This window comes from Heliconius melpomene, chromosome 1 (genome assembly GCF_056956725.1).
Source record: "Heliconius melpomene rosina isolate 202511_hmr_F chromosome 1, ASM5695672v1, whole genome shotgun sequence".
NCBI lineage: Eukaryota > Metazoa > Arthropoda > Insecta > Lepidoptera > Nymphalidae > Heliconius > Heliconius melpomene.
The window spans coordinates 12569135-12594711 of record NC_140389.1 but is presented as its reverse complement, the minus strand read 5'-3'; the positions used below and the strand labels follow the sequence as shown (position 1 = coordinate 12594711).

Sequence of the window (25577 nt, the reverse complement as noted above, 5' to 3'; positions counted from 1 at the left end):
ATAAATTGTATGTCAAATTAATAAATATTTTAATATATTGATATATATCGAAAATATAAGAAAAAAGTATCCTATGTTCATCCCGGGACCCTCAAGTATCTCTATATGAGTATTTTATCAGAATTAAATCAGCAGTTTGGCCCTGATTGCGTAAAAGACAGACAGACAGAGTTACTTTCGAATTTATAATATAGGTATGGATATAATTAGTAATAATTTATGATTTTCGGTATATATATAACATTTACTTCTTTCATATGGCCACCCTAATCACTATTATTTAAAATAAAAAACTTGTAATTAGGATGGGCTCGACGTAAAATAAAATATTCTGCACACAATCCTTATTTCGAATAAATAAGTTTGGTCTTCATTTGTCAAAATGTAATAATATTTTTTTTATTATTAATCTGCCACATACTAAGTTAGAGACATGTATAATGTCCGTAGCCTTAGATTGTACGGCTACGGACATTATACATGTCTATCGACATTATATAGTTATCAAATTACCACCCTAGTTATGGCATTAAGCATAATGCCCGAACATATTATTATTAACTAGCGGACGCGCGCAGCTTCGCTTGCGTATTTTGGGGGTGAATTCTAATAAACCATAAAACATTTGTTCAATGAAATATTTTTAAGAATCTAAATTTCTAACTTTATAAAAATCGGTGGCGATTTAAAGATTTTTCCATACAAACTTTCAACCCCTTATTTGCACCCTTAGGGGATGAATTCTAGAAAACCATGAAACATGTGCTCAATTAAATACTTTTAAGAGTCTGAATTTCAAATTTTATAAAAATTGGTGACGATTTAAAAAAAACCTATACAAACTTTCAACCCCTTATTTGCACCCTTAGGGGAAGAATTCTAGAAAACGATGAAATACGTGTTCAATTAAATATTTTTAAAAATCTAAATTTCAAATTTTATAAAAATCGGTGCCGATTTAAATTTTTTTCCATACAAACTTTGAACCCCTATTTCACCCCTTTAGGGTTAAAATTTTTCAAAATCCCTTCTTAGTGGATGTCCAGATTATGAAAGTAAATTTTTGTCCAAATTTAACGTTTCTACCATCAGCGGTTACGGCTGTGCGTCCGTCTTACCTCAGTCAGTGAGGACAAGTCCTTTTATATATATAGATTATGAAAATAACTCTCAAATTTAAATAAAAGACTGAAATAACAAATTTAACTTTTTTATTTCAACTGTTTTAGTATAAAGTCTATATGATATTAATTTACACTATTTACAAAACTTAACTATTTACACTTTAAATTAAGCAGTCTTAAAAGGTTATAATTAGATTGTACATGCTTATAAGATCTCTAAAATTCCTGTTATTTTACTATACACATGTACAATTAATCAGAAGGGACAATTGACGCCAGGATGTAAAAATGAACAATTATCACCTTGACGACAAGAGCCCTTCCGTTGAAAATAAATACAGACAGCTTTACGTACTCCTCCACCACGCCCTCCCCGTCCTCGTTGGGGGCCTTCCCAGTTACCACCCACTTTACCTCTCCAATGTCCTCCAGCCCCACGGCCTCGCATAGCACCACGGAAATTTCCGGGGCCAGGGAAACCATCAGGGCCAGGCGGACCTGGCATATTATAGTCAACCGGGAACATATTGGGTTGCATATTAAATCCATCCGGTGGTACAGGAGGAAACATAGGATTGGGGTTACCAAACATTTCTGGTCCCATCATCATATTATCTGGCGGACCCATCATTCCAGGAGGCATATTAGCCGGGGGCATAGGACCCGGGGGCATGCCCGGTGTTGGTAAGGGGCCAGGCATGCCATTCGGCATCATAGGAGGAACTGCACCATTTTGCCATTCACCAGGGATTATGGGCGGACCCTGGAATCCTGGAACACCAGGAAACGGTGGGGCCGGGAAATTATTAGGAAACTGTGTCATATTTGAGGGAAACATCGTAGGTACATTCATACTGTTGCTAGTTGTAGGCGGTGCATTACCTTTTGGCTCTGGCCATGGCATTGTTCTAAAATCGCTTATATTATCTTGATTTCCAGTTACATCCTCTAATGGTATAATTTGTGGTTCTGCGTAAGTATGAGTCTCAACGTCTGGCTCATGAGGAGAATCAGGGATCATAGATTTATGGAAATATAGTGGCTGTAAAGTGCCTTTTTGACGAATTGCTTGGGTATCTTTTTCTGTGCTAGATTTACCATATTCTATTTTCACTTGTCCTCCTCCATCAACAAGTATCAAAGGCCGCCAGCTTGTCCGTTCTTCCATAATATCATCATTACTGAGATTTCTTGCTTTTTGAAATGCTTCTCTCTCGTGTATTCTTTCAAGATTTTTCAAATCCTTGAAAGTTTTAGTAACATTTACTCTTTCAGTTTCATCAAGTTCGAAATATTGAATTTCTTTTAATTCAGTATCTGGTTTCCATCTGATATTTTTCTTGGGACCTTTTCGTTTATGATAACAAAGTATTCCTTTCAAACCATTTATCGTCAAAGTGTGTGGTTCAGAAATGTCCATATCTTCTTCAGGTTTGACTTCATTAGAAATAGTTTTTTCAGCGTTTTCATTGACATCAGATTGCTTATCATTGGGTTTGTCTTTATTGTCTTCTTCATCTAAGGTATCTTGATAAAATCTAGGGGGCACTGATTTACTTTCACTGTTGGGACTAGATGCGCTAGTAGGAGTCTGTGGAGGAGATCCATCACTTTGAGCATCTTTAGATCCGCTAGTGCGCCGCTTTCTTTTCTTAGGTTCTTTCTTATTTGTCGCAGATGCATTGAGAGCATCCATAAACATATCACTCTCTTGAAGTACCATCGCTGTAACAAAAAAAAACCTGTTAATAATGGACTTAAGAATTCAGCTATGCATTAAAAAATATAAAATCTGAATATAAATCTAAATAGTTAAATCTAAAATGAATAACGACGGGGTAATCATATTTCTTATGAAACCATTACGCCAATAATTTTATACTGAAAAGTTAACTTAGCACATTTTAAAATGTTAATAAGAAAAAATAACAGAATCCTTTACGAATCATTAACATTCAATGTAAACGCACTCAAAACATCATCAATTATCATATTCATTCTAGTATTTTAATAATCAATTGATAGTATGCTATATTGTACCATGTCGCCATTTGTTCGTAACATACACATTTGTGATATTTTAACATGGACAGACATTTATGCAAGGCGGGAATTGACCCCGAACTTTGGACGATGAAGAGAGCCGACGACGCAAGACGAGTATCAACGAGTCAACTTACGCAAATATATTTGGATTCAAATCAAGCAGAAGAAAATTAAAGCAAATATCGAAGATATTTTACATTTTGGTCACATCTATAATTTTAGACTTTATATGTTAATCAGTAACGTAAATCTAAATTATGCGACCTAGAAACTACTTTTAAAAGCTAAACAAACTATTATAAAAATAATATTAAAACATACATAAGGAGATAAAATAATAATAAATTGGGTTTAAGAACCTGGAGCTCCTTTTTATCATCATTTTACTTGGCTGGTACCCCAGAAAATACACACGAGGGGAATTGATGATTTAAGAATAAATATCACACCAGTCGTGGCGCAGGGGCATAAGCGTGCGAATGTAAACGCGACAGGTTGCGAGTTAGATTCCCACTAGAGGAAATGAAATATTTTTTGCTAGAGTACTCAGGCAAAGCGCAGCGTAGAGTTCCACCACTTAACACGCAATGGAATTCGGCGGAAAATGAGGAACGGAAGTGTCTTAATTAGAACGGAGAAAAAAGAATAAATATTCACTCGCCACAAAACTGTTAAAAATAAACGAAATGTGGTTTAAGTGTAAATCAATTTTTAATAAGAGGGAAAAGTAACATAGTCGTAGCGCAGCGGCACAACGTCAGATTGTAAACGCGATGCTTGTCTGATCGGTTCCTACTAGTGATATAATTACTTTCATTTCCTCGCTCCTGATAAAAAGACAATGCGCGGCGTTGGGTACCGTCATTTAACAGATAGACATTACGTCTCGAAAATTGTGCAGAAAGTAACGAATGGAGGCTATTAATACTAGGCTCCCTGCTGTAAGCGTGATACAGCGTAATGCTAAATAATCTTAAAAAAAAAACATGTTTATATGATACAAACAGTTATTGTTATAATTATAGATCAGCCTATTTAATACTGGGTCTAAAAGCTATATTAAAAAGAAATGCAGTAGTAAGAATTCTTCGGTATAGTTCATCTTAAAACCTACGAGTACGAGTAGTTTAATTTAATTACCGATTAGAGTCAATTTCGAAAGTATTAATATAGCGGCAAGCTAAAACAATTCGCTCGCATATTTTTGATTTATTAATTAATAATAAACAATAATTTATGTTATGACTATATAGACGACATCACGGACAAATGAAAAAATTGTTTGTATATTATAAATATACAATTGTTTCAACTATTAAAAGGTAACGTATTTTATAAATTAAAAAAATGATGCGAACATCATATAAGATTTAAGTAAAAATTTAGACAACAGGAAGTACTAGCGCTGCGTCACTATTAAAACAGACACAGTAGATGAGGAATTAACAATTATATAAATATTTATCTTAAAATTGTACTTTAGCTAGTTAGCGAACTCATTTTTTTTATATACGATAGCAACCTTTAGAAGCTGCAATATAGAATTTAAACTGTGTAGAATTCTAATTTTATAACAAAAAGGAACTATTAAAAATAGTTATTAACTTGTGCACTATTAATGCTCAGTACCTACCTATTTCAAAATTTTTCACTAACACGATTTAGAAATAAAAAAAGAGAAACTTTAAAATATATACTACATAAATGATAAGTTAATTATGTTAATACCATCACCGAGAATGTCACTCACTACAATTTTCTTTATTTTTAAAAGTTGTTTCTTTCGTATCAAATCCATGCAATACTTTTATAAATGATAGGTAATTTAAGAAATAAGTGTAAGATGTACCGATATTTTTTTTATATATACTACTGAAAACGTTCGTCATTTCAATCATGTACAACTATTTTTGTTTAAATATCCATCCTTAATCTTTAAATTCGTTAATAGATCGATAGATTACTGGTATTTATCTAAGAATTGGCTGGAATGTAAAGGTACCTTTTTGTGTACTTTACAAAATACACATTTAGTATTTCAATTTAAATACCAAATGTGTATTATATTTATCTTACAAGCTATTCATATTGATTTAATGAACCATTTACTGAATGCAACTTCTTTTTTTAAATTAATTATACAGCATTTTGGAATGACTATGTATTGTTATCTAATTCATAATAAAAAAAATAATTCTCTATATGTAATTAAACAAACTCTGTATATAAGTAAAGGAACGGTCTAACCGTGGAAAGGTTAAAAGGGATATTTAATGCGCGAATGACATTTCAAGCCTTAAATAGAATTACATCGTTTATAAAAATATATACTAAATTATATAACTCTTTCGTTACGTTTTTCATTACTTCGGATTTTAAAAAATTTACCAATTTCGAGAAACTCCGACGGTTTATTTTAATTACGAGGAATTTGAATACATGCTTAAAAAGTCTAATTTTGAGGATATCATGTATATTCTTAAAAATATGATACTTAGAACATTCCAAAATGTGTAATCATATATTTTTATAGTAATATTTATATAATCATTCAGTGTAGATTTTCATTATAGCATTGTTTTATTAGAAGTATTTCTTAATTTATATGAAATGCAAACTAAATTACTGATTTAACTGTTAATCAGTGGCTTTAAGTAATTCTATTTTTAACTCTATTTAAAATTTAAAATTGTAGTCTTGTTGATTTTGTTATTGCAATTTGCACATTTCATGCAAATAGTATTTTGGTAGACAGTAATTTGAGCATGTATAAATGATCTACCAGAAACATAGTACCATAAATGTTAAATATAATGCATAATTTTATTCTCCAGTTATTACTTCAATATTCCATGTCCTGTGTTCCATGGTGCTCCACCTCATGGCTGGTAAGTGCATCTCAAGAGAAAGTCTTTAAACAGATTAAGGTTTTTCATCAATAAGATTTTTTTTATCAAATTCAACCTTTATTAGAAATAAATACTTTACAAGTAATTTCTGAACAAATATAAGACCCGTCAAGTTATTCATTTTAGACTTACCACACTTGAAATTATAAATATTTTTTTGTGTGTTTGATTGCAAAACAAGATGCATTTCTTTGTGTCCTGTAAACAAAAAATACGTTAGTATAAAAGTAAAAAATAAATAATTAAAATTATACTCACGTTTGTGCTTGGGTGGAATTAATTTAATTGCACCCGGTTTGTCTATTTCCAATAATGTTTTTGGTTTCTTTTCTGGGGGTGTTTCATTGTGTACAGGAGATGGTCTTTTTGGTATTGAAACAGTAGGGGGTATGGCAGGAGGTGGTTTTTTGTTTAAAAGTGTAGCTCTCGATGGTGGTGGTTTGATCTCTTCTGCTAAACCATGGTTTCTAAATTTTGAATGAAAGGTTTTAACAGTTTTTGGTTTAGGTTCATCAGGTTTTCTAATCTCTATGGATATGGAAGGTTTTTCTTTTTTAACATCACTTAATTTAGGTATTTTTCCAAGCTTTTGTATTGATGGTGTCTGGGTTTTACTATCACTTTTTTCTGACGAAGATTTACTATCTTTATCTTTTTCTCTACTTTTATCCTTATCTGAGCTATGTTTTTGACTACTCTTTTCATCTTTCACTTTGCTACTACTACTACTATTACTAGATGAACTAGATTTTTTACTACTAGAGCTACTACTACTTTTAGATTTAGAACTATGGGAAGAATGCCGATCCTTATCTTTATATTTATCTTTACTACTATGTTTACTAGAACTGTCCTTATGACTACTACTTTTTCCTTTATCACTAGATTTACTTGAAGAACTAGAGCGCCTAGAACTAGATGATCTGGAAGAATTAGAACTTTCTTTATTGCTGCTACTCTTATCCTGGGACTTATCCCTATTTTTACTTTTATGTTTTTCTCGATTTTTCTCTTTTTCAGAATCGTCTTCTGATGCTTTTCTGTCATCTTCAACCTGTGATAGTATTTGCTTACCATTTTTCAGCGTTATTTTTAAAACAGGCAAAGATTCATTTTCATTGCTAGGAGCGTCATTTTCGTCATTATTATTAACATTTTCTAAGCTGCTAACATCATTTTCTGACTTGACTTCTTTATCATTTTCAATTATGGAAGACTTTTCTAAATCATTTGAAAGTTTTTCTGCTTCAATATCAGTAACATCATTTTTACTAATTTCACATTTAATATCAGATTGGAAATCTAAAATAACTTCTGGTATATCTGCTACTGATATTGGTGTAACTTGTTCTCCTTTAACTGCTTTTAACCATTGTTCAACAAGTTTAGAAGCTAAAGCTCTAATTGCTAAAATAAAAAAAAAAAACCTTTATTAGAACACAGGTAAATAGCCATATTATTGAATAATAATTATGATGGAATAAAAACAAAAATCAGCTTCACACTTTGCGGGAGTACACAACAGGGTAGGCAGAGGAAACCTAGTGTTAAGCCACTCCGTTCCCCACTTTCTGCTGAATTCTGGATGCATTCCGTGTTATGATGGAATAGTATATAATAATGGTTATTATATATTCATTAGATATCTTAAGTTAATTGGCACTTACCATAGTGATTTCCATCCTTTGACAATTCTTTTACTAATTTTGGACAGTTATTTGTCTTTAACCTTTCTACATCAACCGGACATAACAATAACAATTCCAACAGTTCTCTTACAAGTGGCCAATTCTTAGCTACTATACTCTCTGTAAGCCACATGTGTACTAATCTCCAACCACCTGATCCCATGAATAGTCCTAATAAATCAGTTTCAGTACATTTTAAAATTTGTATATATATACACTTAGATACAAGTTTCTTTGAGAATTTTGTCATTAAGCTGAAAATAAAAAAATAGAATAATTGTAAACATCTTAAATAATGATAATTAAGATTGAATTTAGTTATATTTAGATAAACAATGGAGATGACTGGTAGTAATAATACATACCTTGCTAGCCTTTCAACTTCATCATTGCTCTTGATGCCCCCACTAGGTGATAAAAGCACACTAAGACATTTTAAAAGCTGAATAGGGTCGATTCGGGGCTGTAACAGATAATGATAATGCTTGTAATAAATTAAAAATTGTCTCAATTGGCATGGGTTAATGTATAACATTGTTATTATGTTAAGACATTTATTTAGAGACCTGTGATATTTTTGTTCACATATTATTACTAGCTCCACTTGTATATATGTAAAGAAAATCTTATGCTATTTGACCCACTTCTCATCACCCTCAGATGACAATACAATATTTTAAATTAATGAAAGTAATCATGTTGTGTACAATTTTTATAAAACTTCATTTCCTGTTATTAATTTTCAATTTCTATACCACGTACTTAAAAAAAATACAAGATCTTGCTTTGCAAGTGCTATTTCTAAAATATGATCAAAGTCCAACTATTACGCCATTAAAAGAAACAATATGGCGACTTTATATTTAGTACACGATACATTTATACAAGTTTCAGACAATTATAAAAACCCATTTTTTTATTAAACCTGAAATATTTATGATATAAAAAATCTATAATCCGATAGCAAACATGCAGTTAATAATGTTCGAATAAATTCGTTCCTATGTCACAAAGGACCGCCACGTAGTCGACATATGCATAGCAAGATAAAAGTGCAATATTATAAATAAGTCCTAAAATATGTTAAAAAAACTTACCATGCTTTACGTTTCGAACGTTAATATCAATAAAGGTGTGCGAGACGTATCGCACTTATGTGCCACGCCTTTCTTCAAGCATTACAAAATGGCGGCTCATTATAGTTTGTGATTAAAATATTCTGAGTTCTCTCATAGAACTTAGCACGATATAAAGAAGTTTGTTAAGTTTTAATTCTTACACTAATATCTTTAAAATATAATGTCACTAAAGATTTTTCTTAACAATTGGTTATGCAATATCATGAACAATACAACCTACTTTTCAAACCTATATTGCATTTCCGAAAAATTGTGAAATAGATAATACTCGGTTAATATATTTTATATACGAATACAACACAGTCTTTTCCTAAGTCGAGACCAACGATAGAAGACCTATATTAATATCCACCCTTGTATTAGAAGGTAATCCAAGTACGCGGCCTTCTTACAGCGAGTCAAATTGTGAATTGAATATTGATAAATGTCAAATGAATCCCGAGTTCGAGTGACGACGCTTCACAAACACGAAGTCATAAACGGAATTGGGAACGAACGTCAACGACAACAAATGAACATCGTCGTTTGTCGAATGGCCATAGACAATTCAGTACGAACTAATTATATTACGACATTAAAATCTTCGTAATTTGGCTATTAATAATTATATTTTTGTCCCGTACATAGCAGGGTAGGCAGGAGAAACCTGGGAACCTAGTGTTAAGATACTTCGTCCCCATTAAGACACTGCCAGTACCCACTTTCCACCGTATTTTGAAGGCATTCTTTTCCCTTTAGCCACACACATACAATATTATTGTCAATACCATATTGGCAATAAAATTGTTCAATATATGGCCCGGCATACTACACAATATTATTGACAATATTTCGTCGCAAAATCTGACACAGTCGCTCAGTAGCTTTATTTGTGTGCGGATGTATTAATTCTAAAATGGATAGAAACCCATTGCTTTAGTTTGCCATTTGCATTTCGCTTACTTACAAGAAACAGGCAATAATTTTATTTATCAAAGACTGAATGAGAAAATAAACTGAGTTTAATCATTTTAATATGATTAAATACATACAACTAACAGAGGTAATTCGTAAACAGGGGCACAAAGTATGGCTGTAAACAGGTTATGGATTCGATTTCCGCTCAAGGCAATAAAATATTGAATATTTTCAATTCTTCCCTTTGGTGTTGAGGCAAAGTGCAGCATTGACTTTCGCCACTCAACACGCAACGTGTGGCGTGCATCGTGAAACTAATTTTACTAAAAGAAGATGATTTAATTTTTTTTTCTATATACCGGGAAGCTTTTATAACGTACTATTTTTCTTCAATAGATATTGAAGCATATCGAGATAAAGTCAAGAATGCTATGGAATACATCTGTATTCCGTAGCTCTTGATAACATTCCGATGTTTTAATAAACTCTATTAAATTGTTTTTCCATGGAAGTAATAATATCAAAATTATTTTCGTTATTTACAATGTTTTCGTCCACCCGCCTCCTACGACTTATACAACTAAAGCATTAGCACACGCCCATACACGACACTATTATTGACAATAACTCTGCCTCCCCGATATTGTCGTGGCAAAAACAGATTATCTAGAAATCAACAATAATAATGATAACACATTCACTGTATTATAATTGGCCACACACACACAATATTATTGACAATACGTACTATATTGACAATGTTATTGTACGTGTGTGGCCAGGCATAGGGTTATAGCGTTTTGTCACCAGTCACCACTGTCATTTAATCATTGATATTTCATGTCAGTGTAGTGTATCTGTACTGATTACTGAAATTGCTATATGTTAACAGTGATTTCTTTTGTCATTAATCAAATATTTTAATTTCAAGAAATGTGGGGAGATTCTTTATTGATAGTGTTTATTTCTATATGTACAGCCTTCTTAGGAGAAGGTTATAGCTTTATTTATATAACCTCCTCTTATAGACGAATTAGGTTGTTTTTATTAGTATGTAAAACGATACGTATAAGTTTTTATTTGCAGGTTTGACATGGATATTGGTATATAGAACGGAAAAGTACCAGAAATTAAAGGTTGAAGTAGAACGACAAAGTAAAAAATGTAGGTGTTATTGTATTCTATTTAAGTATCAAGACCAGTGTTCTCAGTTGATTTTAACTTAGCTGTCATAGTATTAAATGAATTATGTACTAAAGGATATCATATGGCATAGGATTGATGTTATTTTGCTAAGATCGAAGATATATTAAAAAATCTAAGATAAATTAAAAAAGGGGTGCAAATCCCTTTTGTGCAATATCAAGTAAAACCTTTGATGGATGCTTTGTTTTCTTATACTTTAAGTGAATTATAAACAAAAGAAAAAACCCAACTGCAGTAATTAAATTAATATATCCAATAAAATTCATGCCATCAAAACATATGCCATATCATTTATCAAAACTGATTCACTGGTTTAACAGTTACAAGGAAACAAAAGAGTGGATGTACATACATACATATTCAAATATAGTGCTCCTTTTGGGCTTTACTGCATCTGGTAACTTGCACTGTTATATTAAAAAGTTACACACATTAAAAAACCTTTAAATTTGCCCATGTAAATGTAAATGCCCATAAAATGTAATTTTTAGTAGAGAAACGTAAAGAAGCGCATGGAGATTCTTTGGATAAACAGCATAAGAAGAAAATTGAACGAGAAGAAGAAAGATTGAAGAATAACAATAGAGATTTGTCTTTAGTAAAAATGAAATCTATGTTTGCCATTGGTTTTGCATTTACTGCACTCCTAAGCATGTTTAACAGTATGTTAGTATATTTATATCATGACTAAAAATAATAAATATATTTGTTATATTACATTATGCTTAATATATATATTTTTTAAGATTTGATGGCAGAGTTGTAGCCAAGCTGCCTTTCCATCCTATTTCATGGATTCAAGGACTAAGTCATAGGAATTTACCCGGAGATGATTATTCAGACTGCTCCTTTATATTTCTATATATATTGTGTACTATGAGCATAAGGTAATACAAATATACAGTGATTTATTTGATGTTTCCATTGAAAAATTTTAAAATTATTGTTAATTAAATAAAAATTGTTTTTTTACAGGCAGAACATTCAAAAGTTATTGGGATTTGCACCATCACGTGCAGCTTCTAAGCAAGGTGGAGCATTATTTGCTGCTCCTCCCACACAATTCAAATAGTCTGACACATTTTCAATGTCAATATTTTAATAATGTAGTTAATGACTATTTATTTTTGGTTGTCTTTAAAATAAAACATAATCTCTCTATCTCATTTTTATTGCTCTTTATCACCTAGTGATTTATAACTAATACATATTTAATATACATTATGCTCTATTAAGGGTTCATCAACTAATAATCGATCAAATCCAAACCTTGTTAAATCAACTGTGGTATATTGGCAATCTATAATTAATTCAGCAACTGCTTTACCAATACCAGGTGAGTGAAAAACTCCTGTAAAAGTAATATAAGTCATGAAAATTTTTTTCAGAATTAATGTTATTGGCTGTATGTTTTATTGGCTATTCATAAATTATGTCACTAGGGTGAGACAAGATGTGAGAAGAGGTCTTAAATTTTATGGCATTATATAAAAATTAAAATATTAAAACACGAAATTTGTGTGAATAATAATAATTACTGAAATATTTTAATGTTATGATGTCACTAATTTCTGAATGGCCTCTTATAAGATCTCGAAATTTTATCACTCCCTTACATTTATACTCCACAGTTATATACAAAACACATAATTTAAGATAATTAAAGACAATCTTTTTTATGTAAAACAATATTATTTAAGTTTTGAATTTATACCTTGTCGACCAAATCCCGTAGCAAAAATTAAATTAGTATGATAGGGATGGGGCCCTAGTATGCCAGTATCGTCATAGGTATTACAATCAATATATTCAGTGTCCAATATGCTTATCTGTGAAAAAGACAGGAATAGTTTAGAGTTCATTTAAGATTCATGTCATGGTCATTGCTATGGGGCCCAGAACCTGCAGAGTTAACTCACGAAAAGCTAAACAATTTCTTTTCTCATAATTATATTATGTTGATTATTTTGAATTATTACTGTTATTATATTTATTAAAAAAAATTAAATGTACCTCCTTATTGCAATTTGGAAATCTGTTGTACAAACTGTTGTTAAAGATTTCATTATCTAAAACACTTGAATCCTTCTGCAGAGATGGAATTAGGCCAGATATTAGGTTACTATGTAAACCATTTCTTCTCAACCATAAGCCACTTGTATCCATTATGAAAGGACTACTAAGGCCCATAGATATTTTATTGTCAGTATTTGCTATTGAGTAAATATTATATTCTCTGAAAAAGAAAGTAAACTAAAAGCTTTAGTATTATAATATTTCTTAAAGATAGTTTTCTTAACTCTATACAAAGTAAAGAGGCTAGTCATGGTGCAGGGGCACAAAGTGTGACTGTAGATGTGAGAGTTTGTGGGTTCTATCCTCACTTGAGGAAATTAAATATTTATTTAAATTTATATTTCCATTTGTGGTGGTGTTGAGGTAAAGCGCTGTGTTGAGTTCTACCAGTGTTCTGGCAGTGGTAAGTGGGAAATGGGGTGTCTTAACACTAGGTTCCCTCTGCCTCCCCTACTACTACTGTGAGTGGGATACAGCATGAAACTGATTTAATAATTTTATACAAACTAACCTTTTTTCAATAGGTAAAGGGACTGTTAACAAGCCCCCACCACTACCTATATTTGCCAATTTAGCTATATGTGAAGATTCTGAACCTCCTGCTACAACACAGGATGCAAACTTTAATGCAATTTCTTCATCGTCTATATTTTTGTAATATAATCTTGTTATTCTTTCAAAAGATCCAGGAGTAACACCTTCCATTAGAAAATCACGTTGAATTTCCATTTCAAACCCAGTTACCTCTGCATTCAAATATATTACACCTTGTTCTTGTGTTTTTTGAATTAATCCTCTAAGTAATGCTTGTTCATCAAAAATACCCACAGTTTCTGAACTTAGACATCCTATATGATAAATATAAATATGTATAAAATACACATACCTAAAGTAAATTTATTTAACAATTTAGACAGGTAATAACAGAAAATCTTACCTAATTTAATATCAGATGTATTTACCCATGGATACTTATTATTAATTTCATTAATTGTTAATAATCTATTATTTATACCATGTTCTCTTTGTAAGGCAATGTTATGCTCTAATTTATCAGCATATTTCTCACTAGCTAGTAGCAATAAGCCATGTGGGTGAAACTTTATATCAATATTTGCTTTGAAGTGATCTTTAATATTCCTTAAAAATTCTGCACTATGTTGTGAAAGTAATATATTTTCAGGCAAAGAATAATGTTGAGAAATAACTCCATGTGACAATGTATTTTGAGAGTTTACATTCTAAAAATTAATATTCATATTTTATTAATACTTTATTTAGTAAACTTTTTTTTTTAAATTTAAGGTCCTTAATATAAAACAACTTACTGCTATATTTTTTTCTAAAACTACAACAGAGAGGCCGTCACCTGCTCTAGTTTTGAGCCAATGAGCTACTGACAAACCTAAAAAACCACCACCAATTACTACAACATCGGCATGTTCTGGGTACCTAAAAGGTTTTTCTTTGAAACCTGATTTAATTTCTTCACTAATTAAATTCCATGTTCTTGTGATTGGGTTGCGATACTTAGCATAAGTACGGCTACATGAAGTTTTTTTCGATAGGCTTAAAACTATATGGTTCCGAAGTAACAAGGTAATCATATTCAGAAATATATATAAATTTTATATTATTTTTTCTATTCCGTTAATGGTCATCACAGTAAGAATCTAACGAGTTAACTTGATTGATAGTTAAAATATTTATTATTGAAACTTATTATGTACACTAGTTTATCTTGGACACTCGAAGATTATATTTTTAAATATTTACTGTCAAAACTAAATGTCAATAGATATCCTTCTTGTCAATTCCGTCTATGGCTCTGTTTTATATTTTATGGCTTATAGGCGTGCCAGTTGAAATTTTATAAACGACATGTAACATATCGTTACATATCGTTTATAAAATTTAAACGATGCGACCATTCCTATGAACACCGAATGAAATCGAAATCGGTGCATCGATGTACATCAGTCATAAATAATACATATATACTAAATAGGGATGCCCGATTTTAGAAAATCATCGGAGCTAAAGCGTCGATGTTGTATAAGAATCGAAAGAAAACATCGATGTAAGCTAACATAGATGTCAGTCACACATTACATTGCACATATCTTCATCAATAACAAAAAAAAACGAGACGCGCGAGTCGGCAATCCCCCCGCCCCCTAATATCGATTATGTGCTGACATCAATGTGACGATGTTTTATTTAGTGCAACATATCGATATTACATTAATTAATTTGCATTGCATTAAATAAATGCGATGTTTAAAATATCGATATTTTAACTACTAACATCGATATTCATCGAAAGTCGATGATTATCGGGCATCCCTAAGTAGAGGTAGAGAGAGATCTAAGTGGTCAAACACTAGTACTTAGCTCTGCACAAGTAAATGTGTTCTGTGGTTCTGTGGCTACGCATGTCTGTCTTTTCTAATTTAGTCAAGAAAACAAGTAGTTTAGGTTATGGTTGAAATCTATAATTTACATTTATCTTAATTCTTAAAGTTTTGAGCTATTTAGAATCCAAAATGGATTCAAAATATAATTCAATTGGCAAAGAAAAAGATAACAGAAACTCATTTGATATAAAAGTCAAAAGAATTAAACTTAACATAGAAAATAGTAATATTACAGTAAGTGACAGAGAAAAGATAAATGGAAAATTAAGTAATGGGACAAGTCAAAATTCTAAACCTCATATTAATAATAATACATACAAGGAATGTAATGATCTACAAGAGGAGCGGAAAACTTTGCCTGTTTATATGGTTAGAGGAAGGTAAACTTATAACTTTTCTTTGTCTGTATGTTATCAACTTATAATAATAATCCTGAAATCTGGCACATCTGGAGATTGACCTAAGGGTTAAGAGTTTACAAGGCATAACATGCTACATTAAGTTGAAGCATGGTTTTAAGCTACAATTCGAAGCGTAATTTTTCGAATTTACACAATGTAGAGTGAAGTGTATTGTATTGATACTAGGTTCTCTTTGCCCACTTGCTGATAATGACCATGACAACAAATTGTAAATAGAATGGCAAAAGTCATAGTCTATGGTAACAAAATTGTGGTGGGCTACTAGTGTATAATAAATTATAAAACTTTATTTTTAAATTGATGTTTCTTTTATTATTTTTAATTGTAGATTATTAGAAGAAATCAAAAAACATAGTACCATGATATTAATTGGTGAAACAGGAAGTGGAAAAACAACACAAGTACCTCAATTGATATATGAATATTTTTTAGATACCAAATGTTGTATAGCCATTACTCAACCTCGAAGAGTTGCCGCAATCACATTGGCGTTACGAGTTGCCAATGAAATGAAATCAGAAATCGGATTAACTGTTGGGTTTGTTTCTTTTTACTTTATACTGTATTCCATATGAAGCAAGGTAGAGGTAACTTAGTGCTAAGATACTATGTTCCACAATTTTTGCCCAATTTTTTAAACATTGTGTGTTGACTTTGCTTTGTCTTGGAATGAAGGACAGCAAAATGAAAAAAAATATATTGAGTGTATGTGAAAAGTGTGTACTTAAACATTTTTTATGTATTAATTAAAGACAAACTATTGTAATTTTAGATATTGTGTAAGGTTTGAAGATGTTACAAGTCCAAGGACAAAAATTAAATATTTAACTGACGGTATGTTACTTAGAGAAGCTATGGGTGATCCTCTGCTTAAGAAGTATTCTGTTGTGATATTAGACGAGGCCCATGAGCGCACGGTCAATACTGACATTCTTTTTGGCCTCGTAAAATTGGCACAGAAAGAAAGACATGACCAAAAATTAAACCCATTAAAGGTAAAAAATATCTTTTACATTCTTTTTTTCAGCAACAGAATCAATAGGCAATGCCTTAAGTTGAATCTACAATAGCATTCTTGTATCCCTGCACCCCAGTGGCCTCAAATGGCCCTAGACTTGCAATGTTTGAAAATTTTATGTACATAATATTCGGATCCCTCTGCCTACCTTGTCATATGCAGAAAACATTTCAAAACTCTTTTTGTAAAATTTTTCTCAAGCTACCTAATTTTTAGATATGTTGATAACAAAAAACATTTGTTTGAACAAATTTAATGCTACAGAACATAATACATATATTAAAACATCCTTTTTTGGTTGGTAACCAAAAATATGTTTGTGTATTATCATATACATAGGCACAAACATATTTTTGGTATTAACCAAACCATTTAGCACTTTGGTATTAACCAAAAATATGTTTGTGTATTATGTACAGTAATTGTTAAAATTTTGTATTTACACAAGAAAATTTATATTCATCAAATTTTACTATCATATATTTTGTGAAACATTTGCATAAATATATATTACAGGTAATTATTATGTCAGCTACAATGGATGTAGATTCTTTTAGACAGTTCTATGATAGCTGTCCAGTAATATATTTAGAAGGTAGAACTTATCCAGTAACAATTTACCATTCAAAAATAAAACATGAAGATTATCAATATGCAGCTGTATGTACAATATTTCAGCTTCATGCGACCACACCACCCAAGTATGTATAGTTTTATTATAATTCCTATACAATATAAATGTATATGGTAATTGCTAGAACTAACGTAATGAGAACGTAATAAGTCATCATAAATCAGAAATATAACTTGTCATAGCTGGTGACAAAGATGGTTGTCACATCTCTCATTACCACAGCCCATAATTCACAGAGGCGAAATGGGAATTATGGGGGCTCTGGGTAATTATTATTTTTAAATGGATTGTGTGGATGTGAGATCATATATGTGGATGTAAGATCACATGTGTGTATGGGAGACCACTTGTATGGATGTAGGATCACATGTGTGAATGTAAAGATCATATACAGGATGGAAGCGTCAGCGCTCCTTTTACGGGAACAGATATAGGGTAAAATGTTTTAAACCCATACCTAAAGAAATTAATAAAGATATCAAGAAGACAACAGTTTAGACGAAGGATTTTTTTCATTTCACGATGTTCATCCATATCTGTATTTCGTGTGACGCAGTAACGAATAGATACCAATAACGTAAACACCGCAAAACAAAGTACCGCTAAAGATTAAACAACTTTGAACTTTGCCGCCAATACCTACAACTGGATTTCGGAATGAGGCGTGTGCGGTGGTTTCCCTTTAATAGGTTTATGTGTGCGTCGTTCTTGACAAATGCCGTTTTATTTACAATCATAATTGTATTATTTATTTAGTTTGAAAAAAATCACTTTTTCATTTTTGGGGGAAAAAATATATCATTTATTGTATTAGGCTTTTATAGCGTAGTTAACTGTGAGTTCATTTAAAGTGGTGCTGACAGAAACATTCTGTATGTGGACGTGAGATCACATGTGTAGATGTGTGATATGTGTGGATGTGATATCACAAGTGACGAAGTGAGCACATGTCCACACATTCGTCCATATTTTGTGTTTGGGTAATTATGAATGTCTTATATATTATAAATGCCAAATTTATATATTTAATACTTTTAAAAACCAAAATGATTTATTTTTGCAGCCACGACTTTTTGGTATTTCTGACTGGACAGGAGGAGATAGAAACTGTAACCAGTAACATAAAACAGATAGCCAAAGTAAGTTTAAATGTTTATATTTATTTTATAACCAAATAAATACTTTACACTATATACCTCTATGTATATTACAGCTTAATATTTTCAGGAGGCGTCGGGGCCGCCATTAAAAGTTTGTCCGTTGTATGCGGGATTGCCAGCAGCGAAGCAACTACAAGTTTGGAAGAAATCTCCTCCGGGAGTAAGAAAGATTGTGCTCGCGACTAACATAGCAGAGGCCTCTGTTACAATACCACAGATAAAATATGTTATAGACGCGGGTATGGTTAAAGAAAGGTAAGTTATATTTTTTGTACATTTTTGGTTTTGTATATAATGAAAATATTCACCTTATAAGAACGTAGAGTGTTGAGTGGTCGAGTCAATGCAGCAGTCATAGAGCGAGCAATATAAAATCTCGTACTTAATTTTATTTATTTGATAGCTCCAATAAATTGTAAAAAGAAATAAGAAAGAATGAAGTCAGTAAAGTGAACAGCTACGGTGTCGCAGGTGGTGGTGCACTGCGACGGGCGCGGAGCGGCTGACAGTGCGCGCGTGCTCGCGGGCGGCGGCGTGGCAGCGGGCGGGGCGCGCGGGCCGCACGGCGCCTGGCGCCGCTTACCGCCTCTACACCGCGCCCGACTTCCGCGCGCGCGCTCCGCACCACGAGCCGGAGATCGTCAGGTGTGTTCTCATGTTATACTATATGTGTGTGTGTTTTGTGCATATGGCGCTAGTTGTGGTGCAGGGGCACAGTGTCTAACTGTAAAATTGACCGATTGTTGGTTCGATCCCTACTCGAGAAGATGAAATGTTTATTTAAATTTATATTTTCATTTCTTCGCTGTGGTGTCGAGGCGAAGGGCGGCGTTGAGTTCTGCTACTCAACATGCAATGACACTCCAGAATTTGGCGGAAAGTGGGGAACAGAGTGTCTTAACACTAGGTTCCCTCTGCCTACCCTGCTCTCTGTTTATCTATTTAATAAATTTTATTGAACAATGCATTGTTTTTATCTCCCAAACTCTATCTAAGATGTGTGATTTATGATTTTCAATTCATGCATCTTGCTAACTTGAATATTCATTACTCTATTTTGGAAACTAATTAATGCGACTCTCTACATTGTTACATCAGAGTGGTAAAATAAAAATACGCAAGTTTAAAAACTCATTAAAAACAATTGTTATAAAATACAGATATATCTGGTAGATAAATCATAAATTTATTGAAGTCGTCGTGGCTTAGCGGTTTCTGAGTCAAGCTCAATAGCTGTGGTGTCGATTCAGATGCGGGAAAATGAATTAGTTTTCATCTCCTCGTTTAGATAACTAGATGATACGTGGCATTGAGTTCCGCCACTCATCACGTAATGTCTCGAAAATTGGTCAGAAAGTGGAGGAAGGATCGCGTGTCCTAACACTAGGTTTCCTCTCCCTATACTGCTATATGCGAGATTTTTTTTTTTGATTTATTGAGGTAAACTAACAATATCACAATAACATAATTTATATATAATATAATTTATACATATAATAATTGTGAAATCCACATCGTTTACCATAGATATAATAAATAAGTTTTAAAAGTTGAGAGTCGATTGTACATTATAATTCTGTACAATTTATTAAGTGTCATCATACAGATCCTCAAATAGCAATCTTTTGTAAACGCTTACAGTATTTGCAAAAATGTCGATATGGCTAAAGTTGCTGCTGTAGGAATTTAATGGATACTGAGTAAAGCTAAAAAACTTGATACCACATTTTAGTTGATTTTATCTACAGGTTTATTTATTGTATGTTTATTTAGGTGTCCAATATCTTCATCGATGTTGATGTTAATAGCAACTGGAATGGATCCTAGTACATTTCCTTTGATCGATGCACCTCCAAAAGATTCAATACAGGCTGCTTTATTATTATTAAAAGAATTAGGTAATACTTTAGATGATACATTTTTTTATATATACAAGTAATTTAATGGTCTTTAAATTCAATAGATTTATTTTTTTTATTGTCATATAATCGACTCATTAAAATAAATAATATGATTTTACAACTATAATCATTAATTAAAAAAAACTTTGAAAGCAGCGGAATTTGATCCATATCTCTTGGATACTTTTTTTCTAATTGAATGGAATAACAAGTGAGTTTATGTTTCAGGTGCCATAGATAATGAAAACAATCCTAAACTGACTATTCTTGGAAAAAAAATGACGGCGTTTCCTATCGATCCTAAATATTCGAAAATTCTTTTATGTGCTCCAGAATATAACTGTCTCGAAGAGGTTTGTAATCTTTAGGATTATATCTTATTTCTTAATTTATCAATTATTATATTATATATCCTGCTATAAAATATTATAAATGTAAAAGTTTGTGAGGATGAATGTCTGTTCCACTTTCACGCAAAAAATAAAAAAATACAGTAATGTCAACAAATAATAACAATAACATTAGAATAATACGTAGGTTACAATTTAAGTAAAAAAATTGTACAATTTGGCTGTAATAAAATAATAAATTTAAGCGGACCAAGCCGCAAGTAGGTCGCTAGTAGAGACTAATGTTAACGCGCTTTTTTTATTAGCATCATTCTTTATCTCACATTCAGCGACTGGTTGCAAATTGCTCATAATACATTCATGCTTTCCTTAGAAATAATCAAATAAATAATTAATATGGCTGTTATTTAAATAAAATAATCTAAATATTAATACGTGAACCAAACCATGCGTAGTATGAAATTTTGCACAGTTGTAGTTAATATAGAGAAGGAGTGCAAAATAGTAATATTTTTTAAAATTAGTGCGTAAATAAATAAAATAATGATAACACACAATACTATACATTTGACAACACAACACTTACACTTTTGTATTTATAGTGAAGTGATTCATGTTGCTATGGCAACGCGTATACGCGTCAACGGGTCCTATGCCAACAACGGATATAGGACCCGTTGACGCGTATACTTAAAATCACAGCATCACTTGCATATTTTACTTTTTCACTTAAATGGTATTCTTGGTGTGACAAATGTCATAGAATAATGACATATTATTTCGTTTCTTTTTATAAATTGTGTTATTTAAGCAGCATACTGTACGATATAAATTTTCCAGGCGCTGAGCTTAGTGGCGGTAATGTCCAGTGAAAATGTTTTTTACACGCCATTACACAAAAGGGAAGAGGCATTGAAAGTGAAACAAAAATTTATATCGCCCCTCGGAGATCATATCACGCTATTAAACGTTTACAAAGCGTTTTGCAAGGCTCCATTGAAAAAGGTATGGTTTAACGCTATTAAATTATGAAATCATAAATTATGTCTATATTATGTACATCAGTTTATATTGTCATGTTTGTGTTTCTAATATTTGTATGTAGATAATCAAATAGAGGCCATCGTGGCGCAGCGTCTGATTGTAAACTTGACGGCTGTGGGTTCGATTCCACTCGGAGGAATGATTTATTTTCATTTCCTTTGGTAATAAAATAGAGGGCGGTGTTGAGTTTTGTCACTCAATGTTATTGTCAATGTCACAATGTCACGAAATGTCCCGAAAATAAGCGGAAAGTGGATAACAACAGTGTCTGACATTAGGTTTTTGTTCCTACCCTGCTATGCAAGATACAGCATAAAGCCCAGAAATAAGCAAATTTGCCACAAACGTGTTATAACGTAAAATTAATAAAAAATAACTATTGTAATTTTTCACGCGCTAATGTGTCGAATTTTTTCTCTGGTTTTGAGTCTTTTTCCATCAATAACAAAGCTTTTTATTGAATTTAATATTTCAATATAATGTATAAAATGTGTGTAAATAATAATTAGAATTTGCACAATTATATTTTAGTGCATAAGTGTTTAATTTTTTTATATTTAATTGTATAAAATGTTTTATCGACCATTGTATTTACAGCAATGGTGTAAAGAGAACTATTTGAATCATAAGAATTTATCATATGCATATGAAGTTAGGCAACAGCTGCTTTCGGTATGCCAACGTCTTAACTTGACCGTCACTAGTTGTGGGACGATGCTAGACCAAGTAAGTTGTTTGCATATCTTTAAAAAACCTTTCTTAATAGTTTCACACATCTTTTCTTATATCCTGTAGTATTACATGTAGTAGAAAAAAAAGCGTTTCACGCATTGTTTTGAAAATTAAGAGGAAAGTGGGGTATGTAGTGTCTTAACATTAAATTCCCTACTCTGCTATATGCGGAGTACGAGTACAGCGTAAAGCAAAAAGAAATATATCTTACAACTAGTGCCCCGTTCGCGGGTTCGCCCACGAGAACCACACAATTAATTATTAACTAATCTGAATTACTTACATAATCGATAACATTATCCTTATTAAGAAAATTACTACATGGAAAACTAAAGTTTTGCCCAATTTAATAAAACAGAATAACTTGAACAACTAACTAAAGACAGTCATCAGTTACATTTTTAGTAGTTGTATTAATCATATTTAATTATGACAGGTAATAAAATGTCTGCTAAGCGGCCTATTCACGAACTGCGCGTGGGCGCGCACGGGAGGCGCGAGCGCGGGGGCGGGGGCGGCGGCGGCGGGGCGCTACGTGACGGGCAAGGGCGTGGCGGCGGCGCTGCACCCCGCCAGCTCGCTGCACGCCGCCCGCCCTCCGCCCCCCGCGCTCCTCTATACCGAGCTGCTGCACACCAAGCGCGCCTACCTGCTCACCGTGTCCGCCATACAGCCACAGTGGTTGCAGCAGGTCGCCCCGGAATACGCGAGGCGGTGTCGCACCAATCGGTGACGTCACGACGTTCAAATCACTATTAATGTGCATATTGCCATGTTTGTTTTGATAAAAGTTTTTTATATTTGTAAAGACGTATTTTACCACCTCCATCCAATACCTTCGTTTTCGATCGCGTCGTTTCTGCTGTCGGTATAAAATCACCGTTAAAACTGTCCATTTTCGATAAAAACAACTGCAAGTGTAAAAAACTCTTCTGAAAGTTGGACGCGCATTCAACGCCTGACAAGCACGTGTCATGTAAACACTATACAAAAAATTTGCGTGTGCTGAGTACGCGTTGAAAGCTTTTCATGGGAATTAGCTCTTAGCCGCGAGGTCAAAGTTGAGCTTTGCATTAGTGTGAGTGTGCATACTGCGTATAGTGTAGGTGTAACAACATTCGACAACTGACCTACATACTTCTTGTACTGATTGCAGCAATCGTTTGTTATTAATTATGTTAATTCCTTATATTTTATTTTAGTACTCGATTTATTAAAAATGAAAGATAAAGTTGGCATTATTACTATACAAGAATGGAAAAATTTATGTGATCAAGTAGTTAAAAAAACAAAATCAAATTTTGGACGCAACACTGTTCTTCATGATATAACGGATTGGGATTACGAAGTCTAACGACACATCAGATGAGAGTAAAAATTATAAGGGTGCAGTATCCGGCGTAGAACAATTGATATAATTTTTTTCTAATAATAAACTTCATTTTTTTCTGGCTCTACTTTTTTTTTTTTTTTCACTCATATAAATGAAAACTTAGCGTAAGCCTGGATATACCTATTTTATATTTGGACCGTTTATTTTGAAAGTGGTGTAAGTTCATTTTTGAGAAAAATGTGCTATCACGTAATTCATGCTTAATTTAATGTAATTTTTTTTATATATAACTAGTCCGTGTTTAATTTCTCAAATAAAACCCATGTTTTGAACAACTTAAAATCGGTCGGTAAATGAAATTGCATAATCATCGACATACTAACCTTTAATTTTCTCGAAACAAAAGAAAATGGACTAACACCACTCTCAAAATAAACGGTTCATTTGTAGATGTTGTTCTGTGATGTTAACTTGTACAGTAAATTAATAAGAAAATTGTAACAGCTATTTAATTACGTTTTTATATATTTACTCGATCTATTTAATTACTTCATTGTTTTGCCATAATCTGTATTTGTTTTTATTTCGTCTGCATATTTTTTTAGGTGCTCATTAAAGAGTCTAGCCGGATTAGCATGGAAAAGCTGCACTGGCTTCTAGCTAATTATTTTTACTATGATTGTATTGCTTGTTACCTGAAATAGCGAAACGTTTATTTTCTCGTAATCTATTGAAGATATATTTATGAAATTTAAACTAAAATGTAGCTATCAATAAGCTCATTATTATATTGGGAGTTTATTTTTTGAGGACGATTTTATACCATTCCGTGAATTAGTACATACCTAAATTATATTATGTGTATATTAATTAGCTAGCTATACTATAAATTACAAAAAATCGAAAGAACATATAAGTAAAAATAATTCAATAGAAGCTAGTGCAGGTTTCCCATGCTTATCCGGCTAAAAACTTTCAATCTGTACTACCTATTTTCTTAACTCTTATTGTGAATATCTCGCTACAACTTTAAAATATTTTTCTACCTTTTGTATATAACGTCCATGACTTTGTCGAAAGTATAATGACCGCACTTTATTAAATAATTGCACTTAGCATGTATATATGTTAAATATGGCCATTTAATTGTTATTACCAATTAAAGTTATTTTTAATAATAACGAAATTTTATTTATCTCTAATCTTGACTTTATCCCGGGGCCGCTTGGAGATTTCGAGTTGAAATTTAAACTGTATACTAGTGTAGGGTAGTACTAGTTCAGGAACTAGTTGAAGTGAGGTATCAGCTGAAAGTGCTCTGGCTAACCTAAGTTTAAATATCAGAAAAAGCCCGAGATCTGCAATTTATGTACGGCGGGCGAGCCCGGCTCGCGTTTGTCATAATTAACTCTACTTTATTTTTTATAAAGATTTTTTTCTTCGTATCTATGTCCCTTGATGACCCTTATTGTTATTTGATA

The 25577-nt window shown here is 32.2% G+C and overlaps 4 protein-coding genes across 4 annotated transcripts; 2 read left to right on the top strand and 2 right to left on the bottom strand.

Moving 5' to 3' along the window:
• Positions 1–1194: 1194 nt before the first annotated feature.
• PNUTS (Phosphatase 1 nuclear targeting subunit) lies at positions 1195–9006 on the bottom strand. The gene is made up of 5 exons (XM_085187181.1): positions 8865–9006; positions 8133–8230; positions 7747–8021; positions 6338–7486; positions 1195–2849 (listed from the first exon to the last, which is right to left on the bottom strand). Exons 1-5 carry the CDS (start codon positions 8865–8867, stop codon positions 1381–1383), a joined length of 2994 nt encoding a protein of 997 aa, XP_085043307.1. The 5' UTR covers positions 8868–9006; the 3' UTR covers positions 1195–1380.
• A 1612-nt stretch (positions 9007–10618) lies between these two features.
• LOC146541514 (calcium load-activated calcium channel) lies at positions 10619–12168 on the top strand. Its single transcript, XM_085187171.1, has 5 exons — positions 10619–10797; positions 10890–10967; positions 11501–11675; positions 11756–11896; positions 11985–12168. Exons 1-5 carry the CDS (start codon positions 10737–10739, stop codon positions 12079–12081), a joined length of 552 nt encoding a protein of 183 aa, XP_085043297.1. The 5' UTR covers positions 10619–10736; the 3' UTR covers positions 12082–12168.
• l(2)37Bb (FAD-dependent oxidoreductase domain containing lethal (2) 37Bb) lies at positions 12165–14869 on the bottom strand. The gene is made up of 6 exons (XM_085187160.1): positions 14414–14869; positions 14023–14326; positions 13597–13933; positions 13023–13245; positions 12724–12838; positions 12165–12360 (listed from the first exon to the last, which is right to left on the bottom strand). The coding sequence occupies exons 1-6, from the start codon at positions 14690–14692 to the stop codon at positions 12221–12223; spliced, it is 1398 nt and encodes a 465-aa protein (XP_085043286.1). The 5' UTR covers positions 14693–14869; the 3' UTR covers positions 12165–12220.
• Positions 14870–15468: 599 nt separating this feature from the next.
• Positions 15469–25274, top strand: LOC146541512 (ATP-dependent RNA helicase DHX33-like). Its single transcript, XM_085187147.1, has 12 exons — positions 15469–15882; positions 16253–16462; positions 16697–16919; positions 17459–17643; positions 18640–18715; positions 18804–18991; positions 19208–19381; positions 20510–20634; positions 20866–20990; positions 21828–21992; positions 22629–22757; positions 23200–25274. Exons 1-12 carry the CDS (start codon positions 15632–15634, stop codon positions 23494–23496), a joined length of 2148 nt encoding a protein of 715 aa, XP_085043273.1. The 5' UTR covers positions 15469–15631; the 3' UTR covers positions 23497–25274.
• The last annotated feature ends 303 nt before the right edge of the window (positions 25275–25577 follow it).